General features: G+C 41.4%; 1 protein-coding gene and 1 long non-coding RNA gene across 29 annotated transcripts in view; both read left to right on the top strand.

Moving 5' to 3' along the window:
• Positions 1-1614: 1614 nt before the first annotated feature.
• AAK1 (AP2 associated kinase 1) overlaps positions 1615-27031 on the top strand; it is a 140512-nt gene continuing 115095 nt past the window's right edge. For all 28 annotated transcript variants that reach the window (XM_045580854.1, XM_036435607.2, XM_045580847.1 and 25 more), the window contains exon 1: positions 1615-1777. In XM_045580854.1, coding sequence (XP_045436810.1) covers positions 1615-1777 — 163 coding nt within the window. The remainder of the gene's footprint in view (positions 1778-27031) is intronic.
• Positions 23554-26219, top strand: LOC118717478. Its single transcript, XR_004987493.2, has 2 exons — positions 23554-24849; positions 26136-26219. It is a non-coding gene; the product is annotated as an uncharacterized LOC118717478 (long non-coding RNA).

Genomic DNA, 27031 nt, shown 5'->3' with positions numbered 1-27031 from the left:
CTCAAACGGGACACTGCATTAGGCGTCGTCACAGCGCACAGCTCAGAGCTGACCGCCGAGCCGGTTCGCAATAACATCTGGGAGCCAAATCGGCTGTTGAGGTTGGGGACGGAAGGATACTGGCTTTATTTAAGTTGGGGTGTGGCCCTGGTACTAACTGCCAGCAAATTTTTTTTTCCGATCACGCTCCGTCTTCCACCTTCCGCCCAGGTGACGTCGGGAAGCCCCGCAGGACCGCCTGGAGGGTCAGCGGTTAAGCCGCGTCCTTCAAGTGTCAGCCTCGATCCGTTTGCAAACCACACAAGCCCCTGGTGCAGGAAGGTCAAGCCGCAAATAAGATGGCTCCAGAAGGGTGGGCCACACAGCAGGGTGGAAACACTTAGTCCCTGGCAGCCCCTTTACCGGATGTGTGTTTAAATAACCGAATCCCCACGAATGCACCACCCCGCTAACCACCTTCGAGGTCGGCGGAGGAGGCCACCGCCACCGCCTCGCTGGCTCCTCCAGGGCATCCTGGGAATTGTAGTCCAGCCGCGGGGCTGAGCCGAACTACATTTCCCATGGTGCTCTGCGGCTCGGGGGGTTGGGGGGAATATCGGCGTTCTTTCCTAAAAACTTTCTCTGCTCGTAGACCCCCCCGGTTTCTTCTCTCCCTTTCTTTCTGACGACCCCTTCCCCGCCTATCGCGACAGAGCGGCGGCCGCCAGAGGGCCACTGACCGGTGGCCGCGCCGCCGCGCCGCCGCGCCGCTGCGAGAGGCACTTCCGGCGGCGGTTCACTTCCTGGTTGGGCGGCTGGAGCCGGGCGGGAGCGCGCGCGGGGGAGGGGCGGCGGGTCAGTCTCCGCCGGGCGCTCCGGGGATCAGCTGGTGGGCGGGCGGGTGCCCGACGCGGCCCCGGCTCTTGCTGCAGCGCCGCCTCCTTTCGCCGACGCAGGCCGCCCCGCGGCGCCGTGACAATGTTGCGGGGCTGGTAGCTGGGCGCCCGCCGTCGAGCCATCTCAAGTGGGTGCCGCCGGGATGCTGCCTCGCGGGGCGGCGGGGAGAGACCGGGGAGCCGGGGGGCGGGGGTGGGCAGTGCCGGGCTGAGTCGGCGGCCCGAATTCCTTCTTTTTTTTCTCCGACCCCTGGGCACAGGGTCTCTGGCTTGAGGGGTTGGGGATTTGGGGACGCTTTTTCAGCCCCAGCGTTTTTTCTCGTTTAGAAAATTCATGGAGCGTCTTCCCTGGTCTGCCCAGGATGATGGCTTTGGCTGCCCGTAGGACTCAGGAGTTGAGTGTGTTTAAGTGTGTGTTCCTGATTCATCCTCTCTCTCTCTCTCTCTCTCTCTCTCCCCCTCTGTCATCACAGGTTTAAACTTATACGAATCCTTCTCTAGAGGAGGAGGGGACGGGCCGCCGCGCGATTGACACGCATATTCCTATAGGCATCCTCCCTCCGCCCCCACCCCCACGGCCGGATTCGGGTGGCTCCCTCTCCGAGCTGAAATCCGAGAAGAAATCCTTGGATCTCTTGTTTTCTTAAAAAAAAAAAAAAGAAAGAAAAAAAGAAAACGAAAAGAAAAAAAGACCCTAGAAGCTGTCGGTGTTTTGTTTTAGTGCTTTCCTATCCGCAAGATGAAGAAGTTTTTCGACTCCCGGCGAGAGCAGGGCGGCTCTGGCCTGGGCTCCGGCTCCAGCGGAGGAGGGGGCAGCACCTCGGGCCTGGGCAGCGGCTACATCGGAAGGGTCTTTGGCATCGGGCGGCAGCAGGTCACGGTGGACGAGGTGCTGGCGGAAGGTACGGTGGGACCGAGGGCGCCTACGTGAAAATCTTGCGCTGATGCAGCAAGATGCTGTTTTCTTAGTTGTTGCCCCTGTATGAATGGGTTTTGTATTTTTTTTTTTCACCAGTTGACCCTCCCTTTCTCATTCCCTTGCCCTGTGAATCATTGCCCTTGAGAAATTGAAAACTGAGATTGGAGAGTGACAGGGTTTATGGGGCGGGGGGGAGGTTGCCGGACATTGTTTACCTCAGTGGGCCTTTTCGTTTATTTAAAAAAAAAAAAACATTGACAAACCAAGTCTTGTTTGTCTCACTGAATTAATGAGAATCAGACGAGAAGACCCACCGTACGTGTGAAAGTGAGAAGCTTCGCATACGATGAAGGTGGTGGTCTTGTCATCCTGCTAAAACTTGAAATAATTGATGTGAGGGCTGAAAGAGGGTTTTTCTCCTTCTCTTTCTTCTCCCCAACTTTCCCACTGCCATGAGCTAAGGCTGTTGGTGGATTTGACAAGGTTTCCTGACCCAACTGTAATCAGGTCCCCAGGATGTAGGTAAGATAACAGAAATTACCTGAAATGAATGTAGTTATTTTGAGACCAATCAGTAAGGCCCCTCTTCCTTCAGTTTTAGGTTAAACATTTTTTTTTTTAATACCAAAAGAACTATTTGTGAGTGACATCTTATTTTGCTTTTCCTCTATTGGAGATGGTATTTAGAGCTGCTGTGTTTGCCGTGTAAATTCCGTATCTATATCTAAATCTACATCTTTATTCCCCAGGCCTCTGGAAATCTTTGTATATCTCTTTTGGTAACCTTAACATCGACCTTCATAATTATGCCAGACTCTTTACAGCCCATTGCCTGCCTAGTGTGCTTTTATTTTTAATAAAAGCAGCAATTTCCTTGGCACACAGCTATTCAAACTAATTGGATGGGGCCAACCTGCTGTAGGTTGTGTTATCTGCTGAGAAGGGATGGGGGATGGGGAAGGCCTCTATGACTGCAACATGGTGGTGGTGGGGGACCCGTCTAACTGGGGAAGGAGCCTTTTTGCTAGCTAAGCTTGAAGCAAGTGTTCCAACCCGGCCCTGGGAAATGCCTGTCATGGTGAGTGTTGCAGGCGGGTGGGTTGGGAGGAGGAAGAAGCTGTGTTTGGCTCTCAGCTTGTCTAAGCAGTGGATTCAGCTGGGCCCAGTTTTCCGGGGTTAGGGTTGAAGCCTTACTTTGAAACACCATTTTAAAAAAGGCTGACAACGTGTTTTTTTTGTGTGTGAAATTGTTGTTCTTTTCCATTTTCATTGCTGCTCTAGCTGTCCTTAATCTGGGGCCTGAGTCACTGTCCCTCTGGATCTTTCCTTGTGAGCTTTGGTGCAGGATGGGAGATGCTTCTGTGCCCGCTGCCAGATCTGCACCCTTCAGTTTGATCTGTCTCTTTCATTCCCGTGCCAAAGCCCTTGACTGCAGTGGGATGGAGAGAAGGAGGAGTATAGGAGAGACAAATGAGGAGGAATGATGGGGTGCAGAGCTCTTTCCTTCTCTCAGAATGGCCTCTGCTCACCCAAGAGCATTTTGTTCAGCTCCCATATTGCCCCATTGTGGACAGTGCCACCCTAAGCAGTGCCTGTTCTGAGATTCTGGGTGATGGGAAAGAGAAAAGGAAAAATTGGTCTTTATTGTCAAGGCTACCCTCCCCGCTCCAGAATTCAACCCTGAGAACTGCACATCATGCATTATATTTTAAAGTGGAACTTAGGGTTTGCAGTTCTGCATTCGTTCATTCATTCATTCGTTCATTCGGCAAACGTTGAGTGTCTATGATGTGCCAGGCACTGTGCCAGGGTCTGGGATATGATACAGAACTAGATGCTGGAGTTTATAAACCCCAGCTTTGAGAGATGGAAAATAGGCAGTTAGAATGGAGTTAAACTTAGGGTGGCCTCCAATATAGGGAACTAAGAGTTGCTTTCTGCAGGAAGTAACAGACTGAAGAATGAGTAGGAGTTATCCAGGTGTGGTGACATCATGGACAAAGACTCAGAGTGACAAGAGAGCGAGTGTCTCATGTAAAACCAGGTCTGGCAGTGCTGCCCTCTTTATGTTCTTTCTCTAAAATTGAGTTTGAATTTGTGGCTCTAGGAGCCAGTATACAAAGTATTTGTGTAGCACCTACCACGTACAGAGACACGTAGATTCTGAGAGTATGGATATAAGAAGATCTAATGTGTGTTTTTAAGGAGCTGCCAGGGAATTTGGGAACACAAGACAAACATTCACAAATACCATAGTATGGTTACCAGCACTGTAGAGTCAGGCATATCTAGATTGAAATTCTGGATTTGTTCTTTACTAGTTGTGAAACCTTAGATAAGACATTTTAAACCTCTCTAGAATCTCTGTTTTCTTATGGGCAATTCTTAAAGCATGAAGCCTGGATCAGGAGCATTAGCATTACCTGGGAGCTTATAAGAAATGCAAATTCTCAGGCCTACTCCATAAGCCATGAGTGTAGGGCTTTAACAAGTTCCTGCAGTGATTCTGATTGAGGCTAAAGTTAGATAACCACTGTCCTATGGAGTGATCTTAAAGAATATATGAGGCATTGTCGGGAGAAAATGATGATGTTTGACCAGAGCAGAAGGTATGTTGGAGAAAGAAGAAAAGGAAATAAAGTTCTCGAGAGCTTCAGCACCAGGCAGAGAGGTTAGTTAGAAGCACCTGAGGCCTTCTCGTGACGCAAACATCAGTTTAATCTTTCCCACTTCAGATGTCTCTGCCTTGCTGGGAAGTCTGGTTTTTTTGGTGGCAACTGCAGATTTTCAGGGGGTGGTTTGTGAATGGTGTCTTCTTCCTGGCTTCGGGCATAATGATAGTTATAACTTTACTAAATATAGCGAAATCCAGAATTCAGAAGTGAAATCCAGAATAAGCATTTGCTTGGTCAGAGTCTTTCCTTTGGTCTTTTTAACAAAGTCATGCTCATTTAATGAGATAAATAGTTTCACATGGGTTTTGAGTGGGAGGGTATGGGGGAGGTATACACTTGTACTGCAGTAGCTGAGACTGCATGTAGAGTATCTAGAAAAAGCTTGATAAATATTAATAAGGTGCATATGAAAACAAATTACTGCATCAGAGCAGTCATTTGAACTTGTAGTATTTGAAAGTTGACACTTAAGAAAGGGGACTGCACTAGCCGTTTTGGCCCACAGACTAAAGGGTAGTGGGTTTGCTTGCTTCTGATCAAGGGCACTCACCTAGGTTGCAGGCTTGATCTCTGGCCTGAGTCAGCGGCAGGCAACCAATTGATGTGTGTGTCTCTCACATGTTTCTTCCTATTTTTCCCGGTCCCTTCCACTCTCTCTAAAAATCAATGGAAAAATATCCTTGGGCAAGGATTAACAACAACAGCAAAAAGCCACTCAAAAACAAACAAAAACAAAAAAATGGGGGGGACACCAACACCATCATGTACCTTCATCTTTATTCTTCCAAGGAAAAGTGCTTTCTGAACGGTTTAAGAAATAATTGTGATATCTGTATCTTATAGGGCCAAACAATAATAATAGAAGTGGTATCTATTGAATTGCATCTAGCACTTTGAAGTAGCAAAGAGTAGCTTTCAGTACATTTGTGGAGCCACTTTTTGGTGAAGTGGAAGGAACACTGCAGTATAAATTGGGAGATCAGGGTTGGTTGATTCATTCATTGCCACATTTGATAACTTGTTGAGCACTCACTATGTGCTGGACATCATACAATGATAAACAAGACATTACTCTGCTTTAAGCTCACAGTTGTAGAGCTTCAGACACATGAGCCAATAGCTCTAAGGATATAAAAGGCCTAGGGCCATGGTTGGCAAACTGCAGCTTGTGAGCCACATGGTGCTCTTTGGCCCCTTGAGTGTGGCTCTTCCACAAAATGCCATGGCCTGGTGAGTCTATTTTGAAGAAGTGGCATTAGAAGAAGTTTAAGTTTAAAAAGTTTGGCTCTCAAAAGAAATTTTAATTGTACTATTGATATTTGGCTCTGTTGACTAATAAGTTTGCCGACCACTGACCCTAGTGGAACAGATGTGAGGGAGCAATTAGTTTAATGGGATGAGGAGTAGTTAGGGAGAGCTAAAGAAAGGTGATATTTGGGGTATGTCTTCAAAAATAAGAATTTATTAGTAGGTAGATAAGGCTGAGAGAACATTCTAGGCAGAGAGAATAACATGGCCAAAGACACAAAAACAGAAAGTGCACTGCTTGCTGGGAGCTATATGTTTTGAGATAGCGGTTTTCTATTAATGGTCCAGGGCTGTGCTGTCCAATAAAGTAGTCATGTGCCACCAGTGGCTATTTAAATAATCTTGCCATGACAAATGGAGAAGTAATAGAAGACTTGACTCCTGCCCTCCTAGTTGACATGATGATCAACACACAAGAAATTAAGTGCACAGTACAAGATAATAGCTATTGGTATTTTGAGGAGTGTGGTGTAGTCTCCAATTCTGGAAGGGTTGATGGGAAGGAGATCAGTGAGGAAGGAAATGATTAAGAAAGACTGTGAAGATGGATTGCTCGTAACAATCTTAAGACTCCCTTCTTCGAGGAACCATTTTTAGGGAAGATCGAGTTCAGTGCTTTTGCATAGGTTATATTCTTAGTAAAGTTGGAGCAAGTATTGCAACATCTTTGGTCTCTTTTGAGGAACAAAATTGCCTTCATAAATAAATCATACGTCCTGTGTTTATACTCAAAGCAAAAAAGCCTATTCTATATGATTTTGAATCATTCAGGAATAACAAATATTAGCACGTTAAGACAACAGTGGCTGCACCATTTTGTGCCTACTTTCTCCCTCCATTATTGTCTTAGTTATTTTTAGTCTGTTACTGTATCTTTATTATTTAGTCTCTTACGTATACATTAACCTCTGTTCTGTTGAGTTACGGACAATTGTTAGGAAAGAGAAGTCCTATAACTGAGACTTCCACCTTGGCAGAGGGTGGGTTCCTCAGATTGGAATAAAGTTGAAGGAGTAAACATTTGGAATTTCATTTAAGGTCTGCTGTGAGGGAATGAATTTGAGCTGGTCAGTTTTCTCCTTGGGCTTGAGTTAAGCTTGGCAGATGATGGACAGCAATGCCAATTGAAGCTTTGTTATTTATGATTTCTGAAGAGCTGAGAGATTATTGGATGAAAGAGTATATGGCATCCCTATATTATTATATTAGAGGGCCAAGCACAGCATTGATGTTAAATTATCATTTATAATTAAAACGATCTTCAATAATGCTGCCTTTCATCGAGGACTGGAATCGTGAAGAAAGCAGTATGATGCCATGTAATTTGTTTGTTGCCTGTCTTTAAGGATGCCTACAGTTCTTGTGCTGGGACCTTTAGGACGAGAGAATGACTATTGTGCTTCTATTGAGCAGGAATTTGGGAACAAAATGGAAATTTGATTACCCTTTGGGGATAGGAAGAAAGAAGAGGACTCAGGCCTCATCAGTTGGGCTCTTCTTGGAGGGTTGGGGCCTGAGCTACCCTTACAGAGGTGTCAGGGTTCCTGCTTGTACACTTGACTCACATTTTTCCCTGGTCAGTGAATCTTGTTGATTCAGGAAGTGCTGATAATCTTACGGGTTTAGTAGTCCACCCTGTTCTTCAGACCTTTGTTTGTCTTCTACTATTTTTAGACATCTGGGAATCTCGATGGTGATGTGGTGGGAAGTATTGGAAGAAATAACTGTACCTGGCCTTTTGGCAATGGAAAGAGTCTTGGTTTGACCAAAAGGTGTAACTCGGTAATGATTGGGGAAAACCTGATATCCAGTACTGTCTTTCTTCCCTCTGAAAAAAAGGGAGCACTATGATGTTCTCCTTCAGAGAAGACTTTCAAAGTTATCACCAAGTGTGGTGCTTTAAAAGCATGAGAATTGGAGGTAGGCAGCATATGGACCTGTCCCTGTAATGTTGGCAACTTACTAAGACCCAGGCTTCTCATTTATAAAATGTGGGTAATAAAAGGGGATAGTTGTAAGGATTACATGAAATTACGCAAAGCACTTAAGATAGTGTCCAGGGGTCGGCAACCTTTAAGACATAAAGAGCCACTTGGACCTGTTTTCGAAGGAAAAAAAAAACAAACCTGGGAGCCGCAAAACCATTGCGACATTTAAAACAAATATAACACTGCATATATTGTTTCTTACCTTAATGCTATATACCGAATCATGCAGAAAAAGGATTTTTTCACTTAACAAAAAGAGCCGCAGGTTGCCGACACCTGGCTAGCATAAAGTTAGCAGTCTGTAAATGATAACTCTTAAAATTTGGTTGTGTGAATTTTGTTTTTATCAGGCAATATTTGTTTTGCTGTGTGTATAAACTGGAGAAGCTAGAGTCTTGGATATATATATCAGAGGCTATCTATCTAGTATTCGTAAAACCCAGAATGAGGAGTAAAGAGAAGAGAGAGAGTCTCAGATAGATATTGTGGTTTGATTCCCCCTACCCCACCTTTTAGGAAAATTTCCCCAAACTATCAAGTTGCTATTAGTTATGATGGGTGACTCTGCCCCTGAGGAATGTCTGACCCCAGCTGCCTTTCCATCTTCAAATTCTGGTGCTCTAACACAGATCTTCTGCTTCATTCAGGCCCGTGCCCTCCTCACCCACCATGCACCGTGGATTTAGTTCTTTCCAGAGCTTTACTCTCATTGTTCCCTGCACCTGGGATGCCCTCCCTTTCCTCACCACCTATCTTAATCCCACCTAACCTTTGTCCTAGAGCACCTGCCCAAGTGATCCATTTAGCCTCCTATCCTTTGGATTCCTGTCATTCTGGCTTGTCTATGCTGACTGTTTTGGGCCCATAATCTCAAAGTTTTATTTTGCTGTTAAACTATTTCATTTGTATCTACTTTCTAGGATTAGATAATTGGTTCTTAGAGGCAGGGTGTGGATCTTAGGTTTATTTTGTATCCAGTTCAGGACTCTTAAATTTGAACACTGAAACAATGGGTACTGGAGAATAAATAAATTGAAAGAATAATACATTAAACCAGTACTAATTCAGATTCACTGATCAGACACTAGAGACAAAACATATTTGAAACCTACAGACATCTGTTATCTCTATTTCAATAATATATAGTAGATTTATGTTTGGCACACTATTGCAATAAGAACTATTGAATCTTCTAGGTTTTTGGAAAAGTTGAAAATTATAAAATTCAAAGCTAAGTGGAACACCTTCCAGAAAAACATGTAAATTTCTTTATTGATTGGATTCAGTTATGGGAACCTAATACTATCAATCTCAAAAATAGAGATATAAGATATAATTATGTTAACTATATAAAGGAACTCTAAAATGATTTAAATATTATATTGTGAAGATAAAGGAAATTATTGGGTCAGAAGTCAAAAATTCTAATATTTTCTAGCTTGTGATGGTTGTTGACCCACAGGAAATTAGGGTAGTGATTCTCAACATGTATTTGGGATATTGAGCATGGGAGCAGGGAGGATAGATAGGAGGGGGAAATATAATTTGAAAAGCACAGACAAACCTCAGGTCCAGCCAGGAAAGGAGAGAACTCAACGAGGATGGGGAGCCGTGGTATACCCTCTTAGGAGGCATATTAAAGAAGTGGGGTGGGAGAGGACATGAGACTTTTAATTTATTAAGGAGGATATGTTTTGTTTTGTTTTATTAATCCTCACCAGAGGATATTTTTTCCCCATTGATTTTTAGAGAGAGTGAAAGGGTGAGAGAGGTAGAGAGAGAAACATCAATCTCACTCGATTGGTTGTCCTCCCATATGTGCCCTGGCCAGGGCTGAGATTGAACCTGCAACTCCTGTATGTGCTCTTGACCTGGAATCAAACCCGTGACCCTTCAGTGTGAGGGCTGACAGTCTAACCACTGAGCAATGCCAGGCAAGGCAAGGAGGATATAGTTTTTAAAAGGCTTATCCATATGGCTCTTGCAGCTTAGTCATAAGTTGAATCTACAGAAGTGATGTCTAAAATTGATCACTGAGTGTAGCTTTTAGACTATAGATAGGCACCTGTTTCTCCCTGTTCAAATTCTACTAAAGGAAGAAAAGCCTTCCTTGATCATCCAGTATAAGGAATCCATTATGTTTTATTTTGCCAGGTAGCATGTATCAACTTGTTTTCATCTTATTATCTCTCTCTACTAGAATTTCACCTCTGTAAAAGCAGAGACCTTGATTCACTTTATTGCTATATTCCTAGTATCTAGTGTAGTGCCTGGCACATTTGAGGAGCTCAGTGAAAACCAGTTGAATGAATGAATGAGCACATGAAGAAGACAGAAGAAATGATCAAAGACATACATGTAGAATCAGGAGAGAGGGGATGATGAAAATGAATATCAAATAGATTTAAAGGAAGGAAGGTATGGATGGTCTTTGAGATGGGAATCCACTATTCCCCAGGTAGTGGCACCTGAATAAACCTCTTTCCTTTTGAACCAGGTAAAAAAGAAAAATGAAAAGAAAAAGAAAAAAAGGGAGGATGTGGATACTAGGGAGGGTTAAAAATTAGAAAGGGTTATTGGACTTGGAAATATAGAGATTATTCATTACTTTTGTTAGAGCAATGTGTAAGTCAATCAATGAAGTGAAATCCAGGTAACAGTGAAATGAGTGAATGGGAAGGGGTAGACACTGAATCAGGGAGGAATTTTTTTTTATTTTATTAAATATATGTTTTATTGATTTTTTACAGAGAAGAAGGGAGAGGGATAGAGAGTTAGAAACATCGATGAGAGAGAAACATCAATCAGCTGTCTCCTGCACACCCCCTTCTGGGGATGTTCCCCAACCAAGGTACATGTCCTTTACTGGAATCGAACCTGGGACTCCTCAGTCTGCAGGCCGATGCTCTATCCACTGAGCCAAACCAGTCAGGGCAGGAATTTATTTTTAAGGGTGGAATATTGTTGAGTACATTAAGCAGAGAGGAGGAGTTTAAAGATACAGTACGAGTTGGGAGGGGGGTGCAATTCTTGTGGAATAGTGCTGAGGAGGTAATGGATGGAATCATGAGCTCAGGTGGAGGATATGACTTTGGAGAAAGTCATATGACTTTGGAGAAAGAGCACTTTATTAACTGACCTGGAAGAAAGAGGAGCAAGAATGGGTACAAAAAGAAACTGATGGGGTTTGTTAAGTTGAGAGAGTTCTTGCTTCATGGCTTCTGTTTTCTTTTAAATACTGCAGGCTGGGAGTTGACTTGGGGGTTTAAAGAGTATAGGGAAGGATGTGGAGGAGTTCCTTAAGCTGAATGAGAGAACTGACAGAGATGGCTTGGTCATATGGAGAGAATATTTGAGATGACTCATAATGGAAAGAGGTTTTTCTGACCCCTGAGATTTAATCAATTTTGAAATCCTATAAAAATACATAGGATTAAAAAAAAATACAGTATATATTTTCTGTTTTCTAGATTAAATGCTACAGAGGCAGCATAATATAGGTGGAAAGTACTCCTGATCTGAACCTTGTCGTTGACAACCATGCTCTGTCCTCTGGACAAATTGCTTTCCAACTTTGGCCATCAGGTTCCGTCTGTAAAATGAAGACTAGATGATGGTGAAGTCTTTTTCCAATTCTAACATCTTACTGTTCTTTTATTTCTCAAATTCATTGTTATTAGAATGTTATTTTGTTATAGAGTGAATAGGATGTTTGCTTGATATGGGTAAGGTAGTTTGCTCCTGAGTAAAATGGCTCTGAGTTACTATGGCTTTTTGAATTTCAGATTGGTGTTTTATAGTGTCTTCTGGTTCCTTTCTTATGAGAATGTCAGCTGTCACTTCTTGCTGCTGTCCATGTGCCTTCCTGAATAAGTGCTTCTCTAATTTGCCACTTTTAATCTGTGGATTTGAAACTAGATGACTGTTTGTTAGAACTGTCCTGATAGTTGCTGCCCTGACCGGCTTGGCTCAGTGGATAGAGCGTCGGTCTGTGGACTGAAGGGTCCCAGATTTGATTCCGGTCAAGGGCATGTTCCTTGTTGTGGGCACATCCCCAGTAGGAGGTGTGCAGGAGGCAGCTGATCAATGTTTATCTCCCATCAATGTTTCTATCTATCCCTCTCCCTTCCTCTCTAAAAAAATAAATAAAATATATTTAAATTAATAATAAAGATGCTTACTGACAGTTTGAAGGTCTTGTCTGTGATTAAAGTACATGAGCTGCTATGCATGGGCTTTATGCCTTTTGGCACAGGTACCAGTTTTTATTCCTCATGTTTTAGAAAAAAAAGATTGAGTTCTGAGTGATAATGAGTTACCATTTGATATTTATTATTATTATTATTATTATTATTATCATTATTTTTAAAATGTATTTTTATTGATTTCAGAGAGGAAGGGAGATGGAGAGAGAGAGATAGAAACACCAATGATGAAGAAGAAACATATTTTGGTTGCCTCCCATATGTTTCCTGTCCAGAGATCCAACCTGCAACCTTTCTGGTATATAGACATTGCTCCAACCAACTCAGCCATCTGCCAGGGCTAGACATTTGGGTTATTTGTAGCTATTTCAAAATAACCACAAGTATTTTTTTAAGTCTTTTGAGTACTTATTCTATTCCTTAGAAAAAATTTCTGGATATGAAATGTCTGGATCAAGAGATACACATATTTTAGCTTTTGATACATGTTACAAATAGCCTCCAGGAAAATTAAACCAATATATACTTCCACCAGAAGTGTTTCTTGTTTATGAGATTGGATGTGTTCATTTGTTCTTTCTTCCTTTCTTCTCTCTCTCTCTCTATGTTTTATATTTCTTCTATGGTGAATTCTTTGTTTATGTTTCTTTGCTCATATTCCTGTTAGGGCATTCATCTTTTTTAATGATTCATAGACATTCTTTACATATTTAAGGTCTCTATATATAGCATATTACCTCCTTCTATATTGTCATTTACCTTAAGTTGGGGTTTTGTAGGTATTTTCAATTAAAAATTTTTTTTATTGATTTTAAAGAGGAAGGGAGAGGGAGAGAAAGATAGAAACATCAATAATGAGAGAGATTCATTGATTGGCTGCTTCCTGCACATCCCTGACTGGCATCAAGCATGCAACCCAGGCATGTGCCCTGACCAGGAATCAACCCGAGACGACCTGGTTTATAGGTTGACACTCAATTACTGAGCCACACCTACCAGGCAGATATTTTTAATTTTTATGCAATCAAGTATGTCAGTCTTTTCCTTTTTAATTTTTGTTTGCATCATACTTGGTAAGGTCTGAGGAGAAATATAGAGTCTAGATCACAGAGACCCTGTAAGCCTGAAGTTTCTCTTTAAGCAATAAGGAAGCCAGTTAGAGTTTTAAGAGGGAGATGGTATGGTCACATTTGCAATTTAGTTAGATTTGTGAAGGATGACATTAGGGAGCTGAGTCTAGAGCATTCAGGAGGCTGTTGCCATGGTCTAGATTAGAGACCATGAGGATCTGTGGGGCAGAGTGGTAATAAGAGAGAAGAGTGCAGACGAATATTTAGGAGGTCATATCGGGATTTGGTCCTTTACTGGATTTTAAAGGTTGAATAACAGTCTGGAATCAAGAGTGATAATAGGTTTCTAGTTTGAGTGCCCGGGTACATGAGATAGCAGTGACACTAAGTGAGCTGCATTATTCAAGAAGAGAAGAAAGATTGAAAGAGAGAAGACAGGTGTAATGAAAGAAGGTAATGAGTTTAATATGCTCAGTTTATACTGTGTTTCTACTCTTGCTGCCCTATAACCCAGTGACTTAAACAACAACAGTTTATTACTTCTCATAATTCTGTGGGTTGACTGCTGGATCTCTACTGGATCTCTACTGGGGCTTCTACTCGTCTCATTTGGGGTCTGTTAAAATTGTCTTTATTCCTACCACCTTACTGTTCTATATATCTGAATTAAGAACATCCCAACATGGACAAATATATCACATTTCTGTGATGAAGCATATAATATCATTCTTCATCCTTACAGAAATGTATGTGTCAGAGAAATACAGGAAATCCTGTGGGTTTATACAGAGCTCTGGTGTTTTTCACACTCTGGGGTATGCACCGCAGTGAGAGTTGGGCGAAGGGTGTACCTTTTAAAAGGTTATTTATGGTAAAGTGGAATAAGGGATTTGAGGAAATTAGATTATTTTTTGGAAAGAGTACCTAGGGAAGTTAAATATTATGCAATTGATTTATTTGAAGCTGTTCATGCAGTGATACTTGTACTCAAGTTTGAAGAGTCAGGAGTAAGAAGAGCAATGGATTGAGAGTGGAATTTAGATTTAGTAACATTTAAGGGATAGCTTAGTAAGGAGAGCTCTTAAAAGACAGAGAAAGACTATCCAGAGAGGTGCGAAGATAGTCAACAGACTGCAGTGTCTTGAACATATGGGACTCTAATAGAGTTAACAAGTTGGAGTAAGGAAGAGAATCAGCTACTCCAGAGTGGTCATCTCATAAAGTAGATAAAAACTGGAAAACAGCCCAGCTGGTATTGCTCAGTGGTTGAGAGTTGACCCATAAACCAGGAGGTCACAGTTTGATTCCAGGTCAGGGCACATGCCCAGGTTGTGGGCTCAATCCCAAGTCAGAGGAGGGCAGGAGGCAGCTGACCAATGATTCTCTCTCATCATTGATGTTTCTATCTTTCTTTCCCTCTCCCTTTCTCTCTCTGAAATCAATAAAAACATATACAAGTTAAAATATACAAGTTAAAAAAATAAAAACAGCCCTAACCGGTTTGATATCAGTGGATAGAGAGTTGGCCTGCAGACTGAAGGGTCCCAGATTTGAGACTGGTCAAGGGCATGTACCTTGGTTGCAGGCACATCCCCAGTGGGGGGAAGGGGAGTGTGCAGGAAGCAGCTGATAGATGTTTCTCTCTTATTCATGTTTCTAACTCTCTATTCCTCTCTCTTCCTCTAAAATATATATTTTTTAAAGAAATTAAAAAATTAAAAAAAAAAACCAACCTGGAAAACATCTTCCAAATTGGGCAATGGGGTGGCATTGGCCTCTGTCAGAGCAGTTTCAGAAGAATTGTGAATTGATTAGTGGGAGCAGCAAATCTAAACTATTTCTTCAAGAAGTGAAAATAAGGAGAAAAGGAGAGGTAGTGTTGCAGCTAGATCAAGAGATGCTTGAGCATATTAATAGGCTGATATGAAGGCACCAGGAGAAGGTGAAAGAAATAGAGATAGAGATATTAAAACAAGAGTGAGGGCAGTTTCCTTGATTGAGTGAGGTTCCAGAGAAGACTGAGGGAGATGAATTGTAACAGCTCCTCAGGTCAAAAACCTTTCCTCTAGTCATTTAATTGGGTCCTTCTGTATTCTCAGGCCAATAACCTTTACCTGTCATGTAGTTTATCAGAAAATCCTGATTGCTCTGCATTTACAGTACACCCAAATTCCAATCATTTCTAACTTTCTCTGCCATTGTCTCCCTGTGTCAAGCTATTATTGGCCAGGATTATACTAGCTATTTCTCCCACCTGTGTCTCCTCTCAACACAATAGCCAGAATGTTCTTTATTTATTTTATTTTATTTTTTTTAAATAAATTTTTATTGTTCATATTATTACAAATGTTCCTTCCCCCCCCCCCTTCTCACCCCACCCTCTGCCCTTTCCCCACCCCCCATTGTCCTCATCCATAGGTGCACAGTTTATGTTCAGTCTCTTCCCACATCCCCCTCTCCTCTTTTCCCCAAGAATAAACAGTTCACTCCCCTTCCATACCTCTGATTCTATTATATTCAACAGTTAATATTGTTCCTCAGATTTTTTTTTTGGTTTCCTTGGTTTTTAGATTCACTTGTTGATAGTTACGTATTTGTTGTTCATAATTTTTATCTTTATTTACTTTCTCTTCTGAAAGAACCCCCTTCAGCAATTCATATAATTCTGGTTTGGTGGTGATGAACTCCTTTAGCTTTTTTTTATTAGTGAAGCTCTTTATCTGACTTTCGAATCTGAGTGATAGCTTTGCTGGATAGATTATCTTTGGCTGTAGGTTCTTGCTATTCATCACCTTGAATATTTCTTGCCATTCCCGTCTGGCCTGCATGGTTTCTGTTGAGAAATCAGCTGACAATCGTATAGGTGTTCCTTTATAGGTAACTACCTTCTTTGCTCTTGCTTCTTTTAATATTTTCTCTTTGTCTTTTGCTCTTGGAATCTTAATTATGATTTGTCTTGGTGTGGTCCTCTTTGGATTCCTTTTGTTTGAAGTTCTGTGTGCTTCCTGGACTTGTAAGTCTAATTCTTTCACCAGGTGGGGAAAGTTTTCTGTCACTATTTCTTTCAGTATGTTTTCGATATCTTGCTCTCTCTCATCTTCTGGGACCCCCATAATTCTGATGTTGGTTCGCTTGAAGTTGTCCCAGAGGTTTCTTACATTATCTTCAACTTTCTGGATTCTCTGGCCTTCTTGCGTCTGCGGAGGAGTGTCTTCTGGCTCTTCATGTTCCAAATCTTTGACTTGATTCTTGCGATCTTTCATTCTGTTTTTAGGACTCCATAAAATATTTTTTATTTCAGACAATGTATTCTTTATTTCTTGTTGATCCCTTATTATTTCTAGTTGATCCCTTTACATATCCTCATAGGTCTAGTTTATTTTATCGGCCTTTTCTAGGAGATTCTTGAACAACCTTATAAGTGTGGTTTTGAACTCTATATCCAGTCGCTTTTTGTCCTCCATTTCTTTTGTTTGTGATCTATTTGGTTTTTTTGCAGGCAGCTTTCCTGATGGGGCGGGGTTTCAGGGTGGAGCCTACAGCCTTGGCTTCCATCAGCCCCGCCCTATGCGACTCCTGAGACTCAGGGTCCTTCAGTACTTGTTGCGAGCGCCTCTGAGAGAAAGGTGTCCTCGATTTTCGCCTGCTGCCAAACTGTCTATGCTCTCCCCCAATGAGTCCGATATTGGGGTTCAGTTCAGTTGGTAGTGGGATTGGAGGTGGCGTTCAGAGCAGTCTGGAGCCCCTGTCTCCTTCCCGTCAGGGCAATCCCGCGGCACAGCCGGCCGGCCCTTCTCTGCGCGCAGTGTGCGCGCCTCCGGGACCTCCTTTCGCTGCTTCCCCGGAGTCCCGCCTTACAGCCCGGCTCCCTATGGATGAGCCTGGGTCCCCGGGGTCTGGCCTAGAATTGGGGTTCAGAGCAGTTGGAGCTGGGCCCAGCACAGTCGGAGCTTTTCTCTCCTTCCCGCTTGGGACCACCAGCCAGGCACTCGGCCTCCCTCCTCTCCGGCTCTGTCCTCTCGCGCGTGCCGCGTGTCTCTGTACCTTGGGCTTTTACAGCTCCTCCGCGCTTCCTTCTGGTTTTCTCCTTGCTTCTTGTTGTAGAATTTCCAGTCAGTCGACTTTCCTATAGTTCTGGGTAATGTCCATTTTATATTTTAGTTGTATTTTGTTGAAATTGTTGTGTGCGGCTGTGGCTAGTTGCCTACCCGAGCAGCCATCTTGGATTCTCTCACCCAGAATGTTCTTTAAAATGCATATCATTCCATGTTATTCCTTTGCTCAGAACTTCAGTAGTAACTCCGAATCTCACTGAAAGTAAATCCTGATGTGGGCCTAGAAAGTGCTGTGCTTTTCTAGTTATTTCTTTTCTAGTTCATTACTCTTCTCTTTGGTTATTGCACTTTATCCATACTGGCTTCTTTATGGTTCCTTAAAGCAGGGCCAGTTCCCGCCTCCCCCTCAGAGTTTTGTACTTATTGTTTCCTTGCCTGAAATACTCTTCCTTTAGGTAGCCCCAAAGCTTGCTCTTCCTCACCCATTTTGCTTAAATGTCACCTTTTCAGAGAGTCTTTCTCTGATCATTTTATTAGAAATTTCAGCCGAAACCGGTTTGGCTCAGTGGTAGAGCATTGGTCTGCGGACTGAAAGGTCCCAGGTTCGATTCCGGTCAAGGGCATGTACATTGGTTGCGGGCACATCCCCAGTAGGGGGTGTGCAAGAGGCAGCTGGTTGATGTTTCTTTCTCATCGACATTTCTAGCTCTCTATCCCTCTCTCCTCCTCTCTGTAAAAAAATCAATAAAATATATTTTTAAAAAAAGAAAGAAATTTCAACCTTCCCTTCCACCCACTCTCCTTATTCCTCTTTCCTGCCTTTATATGCTCTATAATTTACTTATTGTGTTTGTTTTCTCCGTTCTTTAGAATCTAAACTTTCTGAGCTTGTCTGTTTTGTTCACAGGCCTAGAATCAATCATAGCTGCCACAAAGTAGACAGTAACTATTTGTGAATTAATAGGTGAATGAATGAATGGGGTCAAGACTGGTCTTTGGATAAGGAGGAAATTTCATCCTTGAGACAGGAGGAGATAAATGGATCAGTGTGGATATAGATAGGGTTGTGCTAGGAAGGCTGGGGGTGTGTGGGGAGATAGAAATTTGAAATTAGTAATGGCACATGCCCCCAGTTTTCTGGAATAAGGAGGCAAGGTGGTCTGCTGAGGTAATGGTGAGTATGGGGCTGAAGTGACTCTTGACTCTTTAGTTGTTGAGAGGCTCGGGATTCGGAGCTATTCAAGGACAAGTAAAGGACCCAGGCTATGAATTGACTTGATGCAATTTTGCAAGGTTTCTTTATTTTTTTTTCTTTTTTCTTTTCTTTTTTTTTTTTTTTTTTTTTTTTTTTTTTCCTGGTAGAACACAGGAGATGTGGGTTAGGAGCAAAATAGGTGGATTTTGCATTGATCCAGGGTTGGATAGATGTGATGGGAGGCCACAGGTGCAAAGGAATCAAAGGAGAAGTCCAGATTGTCAACTATGGGGTCAGATTGGGAAGAGAAGGTCCTCTAAGGAGCAGGTTGATTGATTGAGAGGGAATACAGTCAGAGCCTGGAGGATGGATGAGTTTGAAGAACAGATCAGGCCAGAGTGAGACATGAGAGAACTGAAGGCCTGGAGTTGTGTCAGAAAGTGAACGATTGACATTTAAGATTTTTATTGACAAGGTCTAGGGTGTAGCCATGGATGTAGGTGGTTGAGAAGACCAAAGGTCATTGTAGTGAAGATATTTAGAAATTGAAATATAGGAATGAGTCATCCTTATGGATTTTGAAATCACCTAGGATCATGTCAGGAGCTGTGGCAAAGAGGACACTGGGATGCTAAAGGCTTCAGTGAATGTTGGGAAATGAATAGGAAGGGAGACAAGGAGTAATGAAAAAACAAGAAGTAATGATCTGAAATCAGTTTAGGAGAACAAGGGACATTCTGACCTACCCTGAGGTTCTTGAGGTGTAGGAAAATCTGGCAACAGAAAGCTGGTGATGTAAGTGATCTTGGCTGATGCAGGAGCAGGTCAAAGCAATTTGGGTGATATTTCTTTTGGCTGGATTCTGGGGCAAATTTGTTATTATTGTTATATAAACATAATATATAGCATTTCTTTGACAACTTTGTGTTTCCTCTTATTAAAAGGAATAAATAAACTTTCCTTTTATTTACATTTACATATATGCTTATATACCATATTTACTTGCATTTAAATATATATAAAACAATTTTTAAAAATTTTCCCTTACGTCTTGGCTTTATGAAGAAAGAGACCTCATATAGTCACTCACTGTAGAGACATCCTTAGTATATAGTTTTGGCTCTGTCTTTTGTATTTTATTTCTGGGAGGTTCTGGTTACCTCTAACTTTTAGTCCCTCCTAGCTAGGTTGGTTCTTTGTCTCACTGGACTAGTAATTAACTCTTAGGAAAGCCCTTGACCTCAGAGGTTGCTCAGTGATGAAGGACCACTTCCCTGCGTCTTTGCTCTTCAGCCTCTAGATAAAGGAAGAGGTCTGATTGTGTCAGCAAAAATGCTTCATCTGTGAGTTATAAATGGTATCTTGCATATTTCCAAAGAACCAAAATAGTTAGCTAGGAAGTTTCCATTTAATGTTGCCTCTTCCCCATTCCTCTCTTCATCTCCTGCTGGGATTATCTGTTGATTTATTTTATATGTGGTTAGTTTTTTAAAATGTTTGTTTTCTCATACACACGAGAGCTTTTGGCACAATACTTTTTTTTTGTTTTTGTCCCATCTTACTGTATGTATGTATGTATGTATGTATGTATGTATGTACAATATATTTATTGTCTGTCTGCCTGGTTGGCTGGCTGACTATCTCTTTGTCTTCTAAACTGTTCTCCACTTACCTCTGATCTCCTTGAGGTACAGTAGGTTTCTACTTCTCTTTTATATACTCTTAATAAGTAGATACATACTTAGGAAATAAGTGTTGAATTAATGCATTAAACTTAGAATTCAAACAGCCTAACTTACATAGAAAACTATGCCCAGAGGATTAAATGTCTGTCCAAGGCTACGTAGGTTCAGATGATATTAGAATCCACTTCTCTTCTCAAGGTTTTGGGTTTTCTGAAAGATTAATATCAAAAGAAGTAGGCCTGGATTGATAGTGTTCACCAAAGTTAGAGATCATTGAACTTAAATTATTATTATTGATAATTTAATTATATCTTCTGGGGATATGGGGCTTTCCACCTCTTATTTCACCTGTCACCCTGTTTGGAGATGGGATGATGGGTGTGTCTTTTGTTGTTCTTTAACGACTGAGATTGGGGAGTGAGGGCCTATGCATAGGAAGGCTTTGCCTTACTTGTAAAACTGGTAGATTTACTTTTTCCTTGGCCTATACCTTCAGGACATCCTTTGTCTCATGAGTGCTAGCGAAGACATGGAACTATGCATTAGGGATGGGGTGAAACTGGATAATCTCTGACCTGACAGGCAGAAGCAGCACGTCTGGGGCACTTGTGAGTGGTTTGTGGGGAATTTGAGACTAGAAAAAAAAATTATTACCAGGTGCCAGAAGTTCATATATAGGTCATTTGTGGCTGGTAGGGTTGGCAGGAAATAGTGAGTCACACTGACAGGTTGATAGGATTGAAAAATAACAAATTCTTAGTAATTTCTGGGAGAGTTTTTTTTTTTTCTTCTTCATTTAGACCAGTAGTTCTTAATCTGGGCTTATTTTGTCTGCCAAGGAACATTTGGCAATGGCTAGAGAGGTTTTTGCTTGTCACAAATTAGTGAGTTAGAGGTGTGTGTGTGTGTGTGTGTGTGTGTGTGTGTGTTACTGGCATCAAATGGGTAGACACCAGGGAGGCTGTTGGACATTGTACAGTGCATACAACATGCCTTCATAACAGGGAATGAATTATCTAGCTCAAAGTTAATTTTACTAAAATTAAGAAACCCTGATTTAGACCCTGATGATTAGTTAAGTGATTGAAACAAATGCTTTATATGTATTCTAGACTTTATATTCCATGATTAAATTGCAAAATTTGATTTATTTCACCTTTTTATTTTCATTCTTTTTTAATTGAGGTGAAATTCATATTACACAGTCATTTTAAGGTGAACATTTCAGTTGCATTTAATACATTCATGATGTTGTGCAACCACTACCTCTATGTAGTTCTAAAACATTTTCATCACCCCAAAAGAAAACCTGTACCTTGAAGCAATTATTTCCCATTGCTTCCTTCCCCAGGAGTATGAAAACCACCCGTCTGCTTTCTGTCTCTGGATTTACTTATTCTGGATATTTCATATAAATGGAATGAATCATGGCTTATATCACTTAGCATAATATTTTTGAGATTCATTCATGTATCAGTACTTCATCCATTTTTATGGTTGAATAATATTCCATTGCATAAATATACCACAATTTGTTTATCCATTTACCCATTGATGGATATTTTGATTGTTTTCCATCTTTGCCTGTTGTTGGCGGATTTGACCAATGCAACTATGAATATCTATGTATAAGTTTTTGTTGAAAAACAAAATTATTTTTCAGGTTTTCTTTTGGCGTGGAATTGCTGGGTCATATGGTAATTCTATGCTTAGCTTTTTGAAGAATTCCCAAACTATTTTCCATGTTTGGGAATTAGGCTGATCCATTTTACATTTTACCAGCAAGTATGGGGCTTCCAGTTTCTCCATATCCTTGCCAACACTTGTTTTTTGTTTTTGTTCTTTTTAAATGATAGCCAGCTTAGTAGGTATAAAGCAGTATCTTTTTTATTTTTTATTGTGGTAAAATACACATAACATAAAATTTACCATTTTACTATTTCACTTTTGATATAGACTAGTGATTCAACAAGTGTATTTTGAGGCCCTACTCATGAGGGCACCATTAAAGCACTGGAAATTAAGACAGCAGAACAGACATAGGCCCTGAGGAGGAGGCATTATTGAAGCCCCACCTCAAAGTTGTCATGTCCTGGAAGTGATTTTGCAGAAAGTATAGATGTTGGTTTAGTTGTATTTAGGTTCCTTTCAAGTGCAAATTAGTAGTTTAAAGTTTAAAAGACAAAAAGAAAGAAGTAAAGGAAAAGAAATACAAAACCCAGTAGTGAGGAGGAGGGAGGGCTGGTGCTGTGGAATTTGTCCCTGCCCTGTAGTCCACTGGGGAAATCCTGTGTTTTAGGTTCTTTTAAAACCTTCCTAAGCTGTTTCTTTAAAAAAAAAAAAAAAAAATCCTCACCAAAGGATGTTTTTATTATTTATTTGTTATTGAGAGAAGGAAACACTGATGTGAGGAAGAAACATTGACTTGGTTGCCTCCCTTGGGCACCCTGACCAGGGATCAAACCTTCAATTTAGGTATGTTTCCTGACTGGGGATCAAACCCGCCAACTTTTGTCTATGGGCTGATGCTCCAATCAACTGAGCCACCTGGCTAGGGTCTGAAGCTGGTCCTTAAAACATCTTTCATTGTGATCTGTCTTTATCATTTCCACCATACAGGTGGGACAATTGTATTTCCTTTTGAATTGATTAAAAAGCAAAATTGCCTATGTTGCTGCTCATCAGTGTGATCTTTAAGAATCAGAGCCCAAGTGAGATCAGGTGGGCCAGAGACTGGGCAGGACTGAACTCTTCTGACCTGCAGAGCGCCTTTCTCAGTGAAGTCACTGAGATGTGGGCTAAGCTGAGGTTCAAGTCCACATGGAAAGCACAATAATGGTCAGTGGACACGAAGTTTCCTTGGCAGACTATGTCAGTGAACATTCCCCAGGAGGAAGTATTTAGGTAGTAGTTCCCATGAAGAAGGAATACAGCAAAGTGTTTCTTTTTCTCCCATAGTGGAGTCTTAGGAATGCTGTGACAAGTGACCAAAAACTGAATGGCTTACAACAAGAGATTTATATTCCCACAGTTATGGAGGCCAGGAGTCTGAAATCAAGATGTTCACAGGAGCATATCCCATCTAAAGGCTCTAGGGGAGAATTCTTGCTTGCTTCTTCTAGGGCTTCCTTGGCTTGTGGCTGTATCACTCGTCTCTGCATCCATCTTCACATGACCGTCTCCTCTTCTCTCTCTCTCTCAGCAATTGTTTTTCTGCCCTTTTTTTTTTTTTAATTGATTTCAGAGAGGAAGGGAGAAAGATAGAAACATCAATGATGAGAGAGAATCACTGATTGGCTGCCTCCTGCATGCCCCCTACTAAGGAGGGGGGATCGAGCCCGCAACCTGGATATGTGCCCTTGGCCAGAATTAAACATGGGACCCTTTAGTCCACAGGCTGACATGCTATCCACTGAGCCAAACTGGCTAAGGCTCCTCTTTTCTTTGAGTGTCTCTTCTGAGTGTCTTGGTCTAAGGCAGGGGTGGGGAACATCTGGCCCATAGGCCTTATAAGGCCTGGGAAATCATTTGGTCTGGCCCTGCCAAGGCATTAGGGGTGTATTAAATGTTTGACCAAATGTAGCAGGCTAATTTTAAAGTTGATAATTTTGTATGACCTGTAAGTGGCGCTATAAATATCCAAATGGCCCTTGGCAGAAAAAAGGTTCCCCACCTCTGGTCTAAGGACACTTATGTTTGGACTTAAGGCCTACCAGTGTTAATCCAGAATGATCTCATTTTGAGATCCTTAATTTAATTACATCTGCAAAGACCCTTTTTCCAAATAAGGTCACATTTACAGATTTGTGGGGTTAGGGCATGGACCATCACTCAGCCCACCACAGGGGTGAAGGAGACAAGGTGCCCGGAGTACCTGATTTGGAGAGGAGACAGGTGTTCTGGAGAGTGGCACAGCTGAAACCCTCATGGGGCACCTACAATATTGCTGTTACTCTCCCTGGAAGCTGTTAGCTAGAAATGCCAGCTCCACAGGGGAAGGTCGGCAGTGACCTGATCAAACCTGGCTTTACCAGAGATAATTTACTAGACTTCAGCTCATACCTAGTGAACCTTTATCCATCTGACCCACATCGGTATTTCTTCCGTGAGCCCTTCCTCTTCCTTTTCTCCTTCCTTGTCAGAGATTTTCTCTCCAGTACTTTGCTTCCTTTGGTATTGTTTTGTTTTTATCATGGACAGTAAATCAAACAGAAGTATGTATGTTAGTAATTCTAATGATTATTAAGTAATTCTTTGCTGCTTGTCTTTTGAGCTCCTTCAGCAGATGATGGTGCTGGAGCCTTGCACTGACCTCCCTTCCTAGATTCTTGATCTTTGGCCACCTGATTTGGGATTTGGGATGTGAGTCTAGGAGCTAATGGGACTGTACCACACATGTGCCTTCAAATGTTTATATTTCATTTTCCTTGATAGTGTACCTGTATAATAGATAAGGGAGAGGATGGGTCTCCTGAGACCTTGAATTACCCACTTCCATCAAATATTCCTGGTCTCCCCCAAGGTCTAGAACTTGGACCAATATATATGGTTAAAGTACTCAGTTGAAATCCACATATCCCCTAATGATAATAGTACTACTAAAGGTCCAGAAACCCAGTCAGCCCTTCTCCAAATAACACTTTTAAGATGGACAAAAATATTGGCAAATCTGTAATGTTGAGAGTATAGGTAGAGTGAATGACACAAAGGCTCTGGAATCTTTGCTTATCTTGGAAATCATGATTGGGCTGCTTTTTATAAACTGGGTCATGGCTTCCACTGTGGCATGAATTTTTCCAAGTAATATGCTGCCTCCTTAGGCAACATTGAGACCTGCTGAGTAAAAATTAATGTACACAGTTTAGTCCTATTGGGTCGGCAAGTAAGTAATTGCGGATTTTTTAAAGAAAATCAAAGACAATTTTTTCATGGAACTAAATAACTTTATTCTGTAATGTATTGCCCATTTTGATCAATGACCTTTTGCCATCTTTCAGGCAGCATCATAATCCCACGTTCAAAAAACTTCTGGTTTTTATTAGCAAAAAACTGAATCAGGTACGATTTGACATCATCATCATTATTGAAATTTTTACCATTCAAGGAGTTTTGTAAAGATCGAAACAAAAAGTAATCAGATGGTGCAAGGTCAGGACTATATGGTGGATGTGGCAAAACATCCCAACCAAGCTCCATTAATTTTTGCCGAGTAACCAAAGATGTGTGTGGCCTTGCATTGTCATGATGGAATACAACACCTTTTCGATTTGTCAATTCGGGCCGCTTTTCTTCAACTGCATTGTTTAATTTCGTTAGTTGTTCAATGTAGACATCAGAATTGATCGTTCGGTTGGGTGGTAAGAGTTCAAAGTAGACAATTCCTTTGTAATCCCACCAAACTGATAACAAAACCTTCTTTTGATGAATATCAGCTTTTGATGTTGTTTGAGTTGGTTCACCTGGCCTGCTCCACGATCTTTTCTGCTTGATATTGTTGTAAACAACCCATTTTTCATCGCCAGTTATCAGTCGTTTTAAAAATGGATCATTTTCATTACGTTTCTTTAGCAAATCGCAGCTGCTAATGCGTTGCGGTAACTGTGATTCTTTCAGTTCATGAGGAACCCATGTATCGAGTTTTTGAACATAGCCAAGTTGTTTTAAGTGATTTTCAATGCATGTATGTGATACATGAAGCTTCTCTGCAATCTCACGTGTTGTACTGTGACAGTCCGAATTGATTATTGCTTTGATTAGGGCGTCATCAACTTCAACTGGACGACCAGAGCGTTTTTCATCTTTGAGTGAAAAATCACCAGAACGAAATTTGGCAAACCAATTTTGACACTGCCGTTCTTTTAAGGCTTCGTCACCATAAACAGCACATAACTTTTTATGAGCTTGCAATGCGTTTTTCCCTTTGCGGAAATAAAAAAGCAAAATATGACGAAAATGTTCCTTTTGATTTTCCATTTTTCAACGAACGCCAAACGAAAACTACAAAACAGATCAAAAAACTTTTTTTACTGATTAACAGCTGAATAGCCAACTATCAAATAACAAAATGTGTTTTACATTTGTACTACGTCTGCAAACCTAAAAATTCAACTGAAGCCATATATGTGCGAAACCCGCAATTACTTAGTTGCCGACCCAATAGAAGGTTGAATGGTGAAGGGGACAAGGGTTATTAAGGGAGATAATAGAAAGCACCTTTATCAATTAAATACAGTGAAAACATAAAAAGCATTATGTCTTTAAAAATACAATTGTACTCACGCATATATCTATAACACATGGACACAGACAATAATGCAGTGAAGGCCTGGGGCGGGAGAGTGGGAACAGGGTTGAGGAGGATAATGGGGGGTAGGAGGGGAAATTTGTAATACTTTCAACAATAAAGAAAAATTACCCCTAACCGGTTTGGCTCATTGGATAAAGTGTCAGCCTGAGGACTGAAGTGGGGTCCCAGGTTCGATTCCAGTCAAGGGCATGTATAATACCTTGGTTGCTGGCGCATCCCCAGTATGGGGTGTGCAGGAGGCAGCTGATGGATGTTTCTCTTTCTCATTGATGTTTCTAACTCTCTATCCCTCTCCCTTCCTCTTTGTAAACAATCAATAAAATATATTTTTTTAAAAAAATTTAAATTTAAAAACAAAACAAAAATACAATTGTAGTCCTTTTCTGGTCAAACTCCTGGGTGTTAGTCTTGTCATCGTCATAATAATGAGTTTACTTTTAGTGCTTTACTGGAATTCAGAGCCAAGACTCAATCTATAAAAGAAAATTTATTTAGAAAGTCACAGAGGTAGAAGAAATGGGCTCAGGAAACAAGTTATAGAGGCAAAAGAAGGCCCCTTGGAGCTTTGAAGAAAGAAGGGTAAAGGTAACTTGCCTGGGGGTAAGAGGAGAGAGAGGAAAGGTATTGGGTGTGTTCCTATGAGGAAGATTGCTCTGGATCCTCTATCCTAAGGGCTTTTAAGGGTGGGGAATTTAGAGGAGTTCCCTGGGGAGGATCTCATTAGAATATTCAACAGCTCTTCAGGTGTG

The sequence above is a fragment of the Pipistrellus kuhlii genome, unplaced genomic scaffold, assembly GCF_014108245.1.
Source record: "Pipistrellus kuhlii isolate mPipKuh1 unplaced genomic scaffold, mPipKuh1.p scaffold_m20_p_13, whole genome shotgun sequence".
In the NCBI taxonomy this organism is placed as follows: Eukaryota; Metazoa; Chordata; class Mammalia; order Chiroptera; family Vespertilionidae; genus Pipistrellus; species Pipistrellus kuhlii.
Note: the sequence above shows the minus strand (reverse complement) of the source record. Positions and strands in the feature narration are given on the sequence as shown.